Source organism: Rissa tridactyla, chromosome 7 (assembly GCF_028500815.1).
Source record: "Rissa tridactyla isolate bRisTri1 chromosome 7, bRisTri1.patW.cur.20221130, whole genome shotgun sequence".
Taxonomy (NCBI): Eukaryota; Metazoa; Chordata; class Aves; order Charadriiformes; family Laridae; genus Rissa; species Rissa tridactyla.
Window position 1 is genome coordinate 52,408,761 of NC_071472.1, and position 10,656 is coordinate 52,419,416.

A 10,656-nucleotide genomic window follows, 5' to 3' on the forward strand; every position below is an offset into this window, starting at 1 on the left:
GTCAGTGGTATGACTCTTTCTTCTCGCTGCATTCCAGGATCCTTTGCGTGAGAGATCAGACGGTGCAAAGCTTTGTGGAAGCCAAGCGTGGTACAGCACCAAAAGGGCCCCAAGGAGAAGGAGAGTAAATTGGCTTCTCTTTCTTGGGGCTCATCTGTGCTGCGCAGTCATTAGGAGAAGGACAAGCAGGGACCAGGGATTACCTGTCAGAAAGATGCCCCAGATCTAATTAAACTGGAAAAGCCAAAAGACCTTGGTCATCAGGACGTTCTTAAACCAAAAGGGAGAAGGAACGTCAAGAGGGAATTTGGCTGTCTCAAAAGTGATCACTGTTTCATCGGTTTAAGCCCTCAGTCTACAGATAAATTGCTCTGGATTTACACGGAGTAACTGAGCTCATTTCCCTTTTTCGCTGATAAAAGCCCAGTTGTCTGGAATTTCAACAAACCAATTGTAAAAGCAGCATGTGGCAGAAGACTGGTGACTCATCCACTCCTTTTCTCAGCGGCCAGTAACAACAAAACCTTCTCATTTCCTTGGGACAACCTAAGAGAGCTCTGTCTTCCGGATCCCTGGGTCAGCAAGACCGTAGATTAGGGACCAACCTGCAAGGAGCCGCCTCCTCCTCCTCCTCTTCCTCCTCAGCTCTTCCCTGTGCTCGTGCTTCATCCCCGCACTCCAGAAGGTGGTTCCTCAGGGGCTGTGGCTTTTCCCTTACAAACGCCCCTGCAGTGGTTCTAGCCACAGAGGAGGAAGGAGGTTTCCTCCTGAAGGCTGGGCAGCACGTGGTTCCCCGTGAACTGGAAAGATGGAGCAGCTCGGTCTCTGCAGATTCTTCGCACGAGGAAGGAGGGATGACGCCACAGCAGGGAAGTTAGAGCTGCTAATACAGTTTGGCAGCACTTCACTAGATCAAATCAGCCCTTGGTTTTCCAGCACAGCACTTCCAAGAAATCCCACTGGTGACGAAAGTTCCTAGGTAGACAAAAATATCCGAGATCCAGGCTGGAGAGCAGCTACAGCAGAATATAGTCTTGAAAAAGCAGCAGATCTGGGAATACTGCTAGGGAATGTCCTGTGCTGGCCATCAGAGAACATCTAAAACAGGCAAGAAACAGGCATTCCGGCTTAGCATCATCCTCAGGGATTTTTGTTTCCCAGAGGAAAACAAAACCCTTCTCAAGTCCAGCCCATTGTGGCAGAGGCGGGTTTTCTGCCCAGAAAAAGAACAAAGTCATGGCAACCTGGCAGATGATCTCTGCTACGATACGGTCTTACCCTGTGCCTGAGGCAGGTGAGCGCCTTCAAATCGGTTCGATCAAGTAGAAAATGGAGTTTCACGAGTGGATGATGCAAAGCAAAGACTAATAGTATTAATCCCCCCGAGCGCTGCCAGGTGTGAATGCTGACAGCTGCTAACCAGGACTCCCTGGAGGGGAAACGACAAGGGCCAACATTTAAGTGGAATTTAATACAGATAAGTCACTTTTATCTCCTGCGGGGGACCTATATGGCTAATTTAATGCCAAGTTCTTTTCACATTTCCTTTTATTTGGGACCATATTTCTCAGAGCAGCTCGGAGAGAGGGGGACCGGTGCTGACTGCTGGGAAGGGCCAGCCGTGCCGCCTGCGCTGCAGCGATTTGCTGGGGCTTTCGTGCACAGTCCGAAGGGTTCCCACCATCCCCGGCTGCTCTCTGCACCGCCCAGCAGACACCGGCAAGTGCCTCGATGCTCTTGATTAAAGGTTAGACTTCCCTTCCTGGAACATGTTTTTTCCATTTCTTGCACACACTTCGAAGAGGAAGAGTTTAAAAGATGTAGGAGCGATTGTTTAATGTGATGATTTTAGAGAGATGAGGTTCTCGAAGCCTAATTTACTCACGCTTCTGAAAGAGAAATATGAGTATAGCAGTATCAGTAAAAGCCCAGGATATGGTTCCTTGTTGCGTCACCAGGAGCACAGACTCCGCGGGGGACTTCCCACAACGCCGGTGGAAAAAAAAAAATCTCAGAAATGCATCCTCGTCCTCCTCCTCATCTGAGCCCAAAGCTTTCGGCAGCCCTGTCCAGAAGTCCATGTCCGTGCCCATTGCTTTAGCTTCCCGCAGGATTTACTGTCTCTGAGCTTCTGCCGTGGTGATCACAGGGATCTCGTCCTGTTTCCAGGGCTGGGAGAAGGTGACTCCCCCCAGGACACTCTCCTGCAGGGCTGGCAGCGCCCAGGGGTGGGTATCCAGCAGATGGCATCCGCGTCCAACACTTGTGCTGGAGCTTCACCTTCCTGAGGGCTTCTCTTGGCTTTACTCAGAATTCGTTTCTTCATTAACGCCTACTTTTCATTTGAATGTTTAATGCCCTCTACGCAATTTGTTTTAAAATATCAAAATATTCACTGATTTGGTGCTCTTTTTGCTATTCTTGTTCCTTCCTGAGAATAAAAACCACTTATCATTCCTCTGCGTTCCATGTCACAATGTGGGACCTTTTCTAGAATGACCATCAGAGAATAGAATTATTTACAAAATTATGAAAAAAACACTTGAGAACTGTCTATCCTTAACAGCGGGCGATATGGAGGGTATGGGCCAGGAGTCTGAGAAATCAGGGCACTTCGCATCTTCATGATCTTTATACTTGGGGAAAAATGGGTTTTGTGGGAGGGAGCAGGAGTGTCGAGTAAGTTCAAGTCGCGTTCCCTGACAGCCGCGCTTTCCAGCCCAGCTATCTGGCAAGCGGAGGCAGTGGGTTTGGGTGTTACAGTCATTCCCCCAACAATGGAAGTGTTGCAAAATATGTAGCACCGCATATTAAAAAGGGATTAGGAGCAGGGAACCACAAGGAGCGGGGAGACGGGAGCAGCCTCTGAGCGGAGCCTCAGGCGCGGTTGCAGAAACGTGTTTTCTGGAGCAGGATTACAGCTGTGTTACAGGCGTTGTTTTGCCCGACAAAGCAACCCACAGATACGATCCCCAGCTTCCACACGTCTGTGCAGATCCTGCTATGCCCCGGGCTCCCAGAGCAACCTTCAGCCCTCACAAGGCTGCTGAATACAAAGGGAGTTCTCGCCTGCCCGGTGCAAGTGCCGGGGATTAGCGTTGTGCCCCCTGGCCCTGCAGGCGCTGGGGGTAACCGCGCGGTACCCAAACTGCCGTGAAGTTTGGAGTAGGAGACCCAGTGGAAAAGAGACTTCTTCCCAATCTCTATCACGTTCTAAATCTTCTCTTCTCGGGTTTCTAAAGCTTGGATTACACCCAGGAATAGGCTGGTGTTTATTAATGAATTCCTTTCGGGAGTGGTCAGTCTCATATTAAACATCCGTCTTATTCTGGGTTTGTCGGTCCACTGTTGCCAGCGGGATGAGAAGCAGGAACCGCGGTGGTGGATTGCTCTGGCTCCAGCCCACGGTGTGTCTAATCCAGCCCTGACGGTGCCCGATCCAAACTGCTCAAACGAGAGGGCTGGACCCTTTGCCGCGGAGAGTTCCGGAGTATCCGCCTCACCGAAGAGGTTCCTCCCAGTCTGAGTCATCTGTGGCTGCTCTACATTCTGGAACATGAGGTTTATGTCCCTCCTAAACGTAATGAAAAGGTGGATAACGCAACCCACAAAACCCTAGACCTCAGTAATTAAGACACCCACGAGATAATTACGCCCCGTGTAAAAAGAAAAGTATAAAAAGCCATTGTGAAAGTAATTCTTATCAGTTTGAAAATGCTGCCTTTCGGTGCCTCTGGCCAAGTAACACCTTGCTTTTCTGGTCTCTCTTCTTCCAGCACATCTCGAAGCCCATTGCAAAACAGGATCCTGCCGTTGCCTTTGTTGACAAAACGTCAACCGGGTGATCCTGAGCTCACCTTGCTGCCCGTCACACAGACCTGCCGCAAACCTGGGACACAATTCTTCCCAGGTCCCAGGCGATGCTGTGCCTCACATCATGACAAACCCGCCACAGAACAGCTGTTCTCCGCCAGCCTTTTCCTTCACTCTCCTTTCCAGACAAAAAAAAAAAAAAAAATACCCCAAAACTCCACGCATCCATTCTCTACATCTTCCCTTACTCCAAACACCTCCTCCTTCTCCCGGAGCATCATCGCAGTGCCCAGGGGGAGCTCAGACCTCCCCGCACTCTCCTGCCTTTGGCTCACGCCTTGGCAGGAGCCCACGAGCCGATTCCCAGCCCGTTCCTCCCCCCGCTCCCCCCCGTCTCTATTTCACCCCAGCTTAATACCGAACCACAAAGATCACTTTACTCTTTGGAAGAGCATTTTGACTGAAGTTTGTACCGGACCGTACGCCAAGATTTAGCTGAATGCTTACAAGGACAGCATATATAACTTCCTAAAAATGGTGGAAGAAGCTAAATTTATTTCTTAGCATGTCTTAAATCAAGTTTGAAGGTAAAAAGTGAGTTAAAGGCTGGACACTAATTTCTAAACCAGCATTTTTCTAGAAGGTGAGTACTGTCTCTTTAAGGGACTTTTATACACATATATTTTTTAACAGAAAATGATTCCCTGTCAGTTTTAAAGGTAAAACAATAAACTCAGAAAAAGTTATATAAAGAAACACTCAAAGGTGACCTATGTTTGCAACAGACCCGCGAATAAATCGTGCTGCACGCTCCTGTGCTCTCCGCGCGCAGCCGGCCACGGAGCAGGAGCCCCGGCCGCCCACCTCCGCGCCCCTGAGCTGGGCCACCACGGCTGCGGGCGAAGGCAATGCCGAGGACGCGTCCCAGGCTCCTCCTGCTCGTGAAATGCACTTTATGGCTCTGCGGAGCCAGTTCTTGCTGAGCGACGTGCCCTTTGCCTGCGGGGACACTGACGGTGGGGAGGAAACGTTCCGGAGGCTGGGAGGACCCCATCCTTCCCAACCACGCCCCGTCATCCTGCTGAACCATAAGCAGGCAATTTCAGACACCGATTTCCCCGTAGCCGAGCGCTTCAGCAGACAGGCAGCCCATCCACCCAGGCGTCCCAGCAGTGGGGGGACCCTCGCTCTTCCTCGGGGGGTGCCCAGGGCTGAGCTAACCCCAGCAGCAGCCTGGGGATACACACCGGTGAGCAGCTCAATCCTCTGCCAACGCGCAGTTCAAAGTCTGAATCGGTCCGTTTTCTCATTTTTCAGTCAAAGGAGGACACGGCGACAGAGCTTTGGGCAGGAAGGGGCAAATTAGAGTCTACTCCCGCTCTAGGATAATCTAGGATAAACTTCCCACGGCTTGAAACAGTGTCGTGAACACCCAGAAAACTGAGAGGGAAAGGGTATTATTTTTGGCTGAAGGTCTTTATGGCTGATGCAGGAACTCTCTCATTAGTTACTCATTGCCTCGGCAAATCTCATAAAACGGAAAGCCCAGCAAATACTTTTCTTCAGTATTCTGGGAGCACAGAAATCCAGGGACTGAACGAGGCCTTGAACCCATTTTATGGACTCGCTTCTTACTGAGCTACCATAAAATATTAAAATTCAGACCTTATAAATAAGGAAGGGAAAGAGCTGTGCATTTCTTAGCAGAAACAGCCTCTCCAGGGACTCTCACCAAGGTAAGTTGGGTGTTACACGACCCAGAGCCGGGTTCCCCTGGCAGATGGGTGACTGGAGACAACAAACTCCTGCAACAGAGATTAGAGACGTAAACCCCCTTGATTCTGCTCCAAACTGGAAAAAGGTCCTGCGACGAATCGATTTAGTGTATTCCCTGGAGCCCCCGTCCCTGTCTGTAAGGGCTCTCCCCGGGGCGGCTGATGGCAGCGAGCGATTAACCCCCCGCGAGCCCCGAGCCCAGGCAGCAACGCCGTGACCTTGTCTCCAACAGACGCCAGCTGGGCTCCTCCGAGATGGCGCCGCAGAGCAGCCTCGCCGTCCCCTCTGAAGTGCCGGTCCTTGCCGTCTGCTTTTTGGCATGCGTAGCCACAGGTAAGCACCAGAAAAAAATCCGTGGTGGCTTTGTCCATCATGCCGACACGCGAAACTCTCCGGGGTTGGGCAGTGTCCGGGGTGACGTGCCACACCAGCATCCCCACTTCCAGGTGTTCTGGAGGTCACCCCCGGGGGACTCTCTGAAAACTGGCCTCTGATTCCGAGAGTAGCGGAGAAGGGAATGGGGAAGCTTCAGCCTTTTCCAACGTTATCGCCGCAGCTGCGGAAGGGTGAAGTTGTTGTCCCAAAGAGGGACAACAAAGAGGCCACCGTTTTCAAACCGGCTCCAAGAAGTGAAAAGCGTGATCGCTCTGGCCACCTGGGAAGAGACAGGGAGCTTCAGACTTTTTTATATTCAACGGATTATAGTGCCTTTATATTCTAAGTTATATTTTTAGTTCATTAATCTATGACAGGCTACAGGAGCGAATTTCAGCCCCTTACAAAATATTTATTTCCCACACCGGTCCTTCGTTTAATGTGTCCTGAGGTTTGTACAATGGACAAACTGCAACTCTCCAACAGCGGGGCTCAGGCTGGCCGGCGGACAGCTGAGGGGCTGATTAGCTGTTTTATGTTCTTTTATGTTCTTAAGCGCGTTCAGCTCCAACCCCAACACAGCGCATCAAACCACGAGCACAAAACCGGGGGCGCAGGTGTGTGCTGCAAGGGTGATCTGCAGCAAGAGGGTGAGCAAGACTGGCGGGATGGGGACGCTCTTTTGCTGCGTGTGTGTTCCACGGTCACTGCTGGTTTTCAGACGTTTTGTTATCACAGGTCAGGCCCCGGTGTTTCTGCCGTCACTTGCAAAAGCCTGACTTTGATTTTACGTAACTGTGGAGGGAGCTTTGTGATGAAGAAAACTTCTTGTCTCAAAAACTAAAGCCCCACCTAAAACCAGCTGCTAGGCTGGTGCCGGGAACTCTCAGTCCCTCCTCCAAGGTGGAGAGCCTGGAGAAGCTCTCAGGGCGGCTTTTGCGGGGAGGGTACAGCCGAGGATGCTTAGTGCCCTCGTTCTCCTCCTTTTGCAGGTTTGGAACTGTCTGTAAATAACCACGCTGCTGATTTCTCCCTGTCTACAACGCTTGGCCCTCCCGTCTCCCTCTCCTGCCTCGTGCAGAACAGCAGCCAGGCCGAGGAGCTGCTCTGGTACCGAGGAGACGGGCAAGTGGATCTGAAAGATGGGAATAAAGTGAACGTCAGTAACATCTGCGTATCCCCAGTCACTGAGTCCGACAATGGAGTCACCTTCACGTGCAAGCTGGCACGGGACAAGTCTGTCCAGGTGTCTGTGCTGCTGGATGTCCAGTGTGAGTTGCGGTGGTGGATGACTGTGCAGAACGGCCGGGGTGGGAGGAAATCACGGGCTGAGCAGCTCGGTGTCCGGGCGCTAGCTGATGGCGGGCTGTTTTGCACCCTCGTACGCTGTCTTCACCAAGAAAAAATGCATTTAGGAGGAGATAACTCACCCGATAAGCCACTCCCTCTCCACAGCCGTGGTTATGGCCTGATCTAACGCCTGTTTTATGGGGAGTGGGTGGGCCCTTAAGTAAGATGTTCTGGATACGTCCCTGCCTCCACCTAGGATACAAGTCAGGGCAGAGGAGTCACGGGAGTGACTGTCTCTGCCACTGATTGCCCTGCTGATTGCCAGGGATCGCAAAGGGCTGCACAACTGAACGGGCACAAACTTGAGCATAGGAAGTTCCATCTCAACATGAGGAGGAACTTCTCTACTTTGAAGGTCCCAGAGCACTGGCACAGGCTGCCCAGAGGGGTGGTGGAGTCTCCGTCTCTGGAGACATTCCAAACCCGCCTGGACGCGTTCCTGTGCCACCTGCTCTGGGTGACCCTGCTCTGGCAGGGGGCTGGACGGGGTGATCTCCAGAGGTCCCTTCCAGCCCCTGCCATTCTGTGATTCTGTGAACTGTGATGTGTTACACCACTGAACATGGTGCACAAGGGCTGTGTGACGGGAACTTATTTTGTGTTAAATGGTGAGCAGCGTTATTAATGACCTATTGAACGGCATTACCGTGAACAGTTCCTCCCCAGCTCTCTGGAGAAGAGTCCCTCCGAACTGAAGAAGAGAAAGACGTCACTATGTCCTGCAACGCCAAATCCAACCCTCAAGCCCAAACAGCTTGGTATAAGAACAACAACTCCTTGACCCTAGAGCAAAACCGTTACCAGCTGTACCAGACCAGCGAGGTCTTTCAGCTCTCGATCATAAAAGTACAGAAGTCTGACAACGGCACCTACACCTGCGTGGTGAAATCTCCTCTGGGAGAGGGGAGAAAGGATTTCCACCTGATCGTTGAAGGTAACAAGGCTGCTGCCAAACCATAAGCTTTACAAATAACTTTCCATTCTCTTTTTTAATGATCGCAATCCATTTATATTAAAAAGTGTAAGTGGAATGTGGTAAATTCCCCACATTAACTTCTGAGGGCACAGCAACGGCGGGGAGCTCTCCTTGCACCCGTGCCTGGGACCACGGCACCAGGAAGGGCATTTCCAGCTCTACCTGTTATTCAAAGTCACTTGGCGAGTGTGACCTGAGGCGGGCTCATCCCACGGTCTCACTTCCCACGCTGACAGGGCACATCCAAGTGTGGTTTAAAGCACCTTAGGTCTTACTTGAAGCTTCTTAGTCCGGCCATAGTATTGTGTCATGCTGAAAGAGCCGCTTAAGGCAAGAGAGAGTAGTTGTCCTCCAGAAGTGACTACAACAGGGAGTGCCTACAAGTCACAGAGGTCACTACAAGCGGACAACAGGGAGGTGGAGACCTCGCAGGGGCGGGATGCTCAGGCCTCGGGCAGGTGACACGAAGTGAGGTGACCCACCAGGCACCCATTTCTCACGCAGCGTCCGGGCCCCTCGCATTTCTGTACTCTCAGGGAAGAAAGCATCGTTAGCCGTGTCAGTGATACGGCTGGACACCCTTACTCCCACACATAAAAGTGCCTTGCGGATCTTCTTCAGGGACTGACGTTCCAATTCTTCCTTCAATCCGCTCAAATACGGGCTTGGCACCCTCCTTTCCAGTGGACTAATCCACACAGTCAGTCTGCGGGCAGCAGAGAGAGCAACAGTTCAAATCAGCAGTGACAGCCACGGGAAAAGAAATATGTCTTTCCGCAGTTCTGTGAAATGTTCTGTTTTATATGACTGCACCAATCTGTCACATATTCAACCTCCTCTCCCTCTTGACAGATAAAAAACCAGTTTTTCCCATGGAGGCCATTATTGCTGCTGTCGTGGTGGTTACAGTCACGGTACTTTTTGGAATTGTGGCTCGAAGAGATAAAATTTTTAAGGTATGGAAAGCTCTAGTTTCTTAGGAAAAAAAATGGTATTGATTTGCTGCAATGGCCTGGTTTTTTTTAATCTTTTCTATGCTACTTTGTAGTGTCGCTTTCCCCTGTTAGAGAACTGCTATGTACTACCTCCTGCTTTAGAATTACCAGTAGATAAAGCAAATATGAGATATCTTATGGTGGACGGCATTACGCACTTAGAAGATATTAGTAAAAATATCCCTATGGCCAGGAAATACAAAAGATAACCAGACTGTTTCTTTATTTTCAGTGCTTCAAAAAATCAAGTGAAACAGCGCTGTAAGTATTTGTCTGCTGATTCCTGCAGCTTCCAAACGAACCCCCTTATTTAAGCCTTGGCAGAACCTGGGGAACAAAAGAGCACTCAGTACGCCCCAGCCACCCTGAGTTTTCCTGCATCTCCTCTCCCAGCGGGGAGGCCCCAGTGGGCAGAGATGCCCGGGAACACGGCAGGACAGACGCAGATCCCGCCCCAGCCACGGCTCCTGCCCTTGCCCCGGCCATCCCAGGGTCCTGGCAGCGGGGAACAAACGTAACGGCGTATCCCCAGCCTGCTGCAAGCTTTCTGGAGCTGAATGCAGCCCAGGCGAATTCAACTCACTTGTTTTTTTTTTCCAGAATAGGTCATTTTTAATTTCTTCTTTTCATTTTCCTGCAGGTAAAGACCACAAGGTTCCTGTGCATACCCAGAAAACGCCATTTCCACTGGTAGAACATAAGCCCTTGTGTGAGATTATGAGATAAAGCACTGAAACAAGTGTTTTGGGTCAAGTTTATACTGTCTTTTCGAAATATAAGTGGTTCTTTGCGCCTGCTTGTTCTAACCTTAGGGAGCTTAACCTTGTTCTAACGCTTAGAGCAGCGCCATGGAGGGTGGGCTGCCCGAGCTGCTGCCAGATCTTGCCCTCTACGCTTATTCCTAAAAGGTACGCACGCGGCCAGGCATACGGGTTGTCAATCGGTCTGTAGAGGAATCCATACCAGATCGTGACGTTGATGTACAAATAAAGTGAGGTGTTGAGCTGGCAGCCGCTTTCTTGGCCCTGTCCTACTGTGCCATTCCGTAGGGTGTTAAGGGTGGCGGCCACCCAACTGGCCACCCGCTGTTCCTGGTAATCCTATGGGCACCTTGGCTTCTGTCGGCCCTGGTGAAAGCTGCCCGGCACTTAGCACTGCCGCTGCACATCCCGTCTCCCTTGGCCGAGGGCAATGTAAATGACAGGACGAGGGGTAACGGTTCTAAACCGAAAGAGGGGCGATTTAGATGAGATATTAGGAAGAAATTCTTTGCTGTGAGGGTGCTGAGCCCCTGGCCCAGGTTGCCCAGAGAAGCTGTGGCTGCCCCATCCCTGGAGGGGTTCAAGGCCAGGTTGGACGGGGCTTGGAGCA

The 10,656-nt window shown here is 51.2% G+C and overlaps 1 protein-coding gene across 3 annotated transcripts; it reads left to right on the forward strand.

Annotated features, from left to right (window-relative positions):
- The first annotated feature begins 5,157 nt into the window (after positions 1–5,157).
- TMIGD1 (transmembrane and immunoglobulin domain containing 1) lies at positions 5,158–10,242 on the forward strand. 3 transcript variants are annotated; one of them, XM_054209410.1, is made up of 7 exons: positions 5,158–5,549; positions 5,822–5,922; positions 6,957–7,235; positions 7,970–8,248; positions 9,143–9,246; positions 9,518–9,546; positions 9,926–10,242. In XM_054209410.1, exons 2-7 carry the CDS (start codon positions 5,844–5,846, stop codon positions 9,927–9,929), a joined length of 774 nt encoding a protein of 257 aa, XP_054065385.1. In that variant the 5' UTR covers positions 5,158–5,549; positions 5,822–5,843; the 3' UTR covers positions 9,930–10,242. The 3 variants fall into 3 exon arrangements, with proteins under 3 accessions (XP_054065385.1, XP_054065387.1, XP_054065386.1); XM_054209411.1 differs by having other exon boundaries at positions 5,207–5,267; XM_054209412.1 differs by lacking the exon at positions 9,926–10,242 and having other exon boundaries at positions 9,518–9,550.
- The last annotated feature ends 414 nt before the right edge of the window (positions 10,243–10,656 follow it).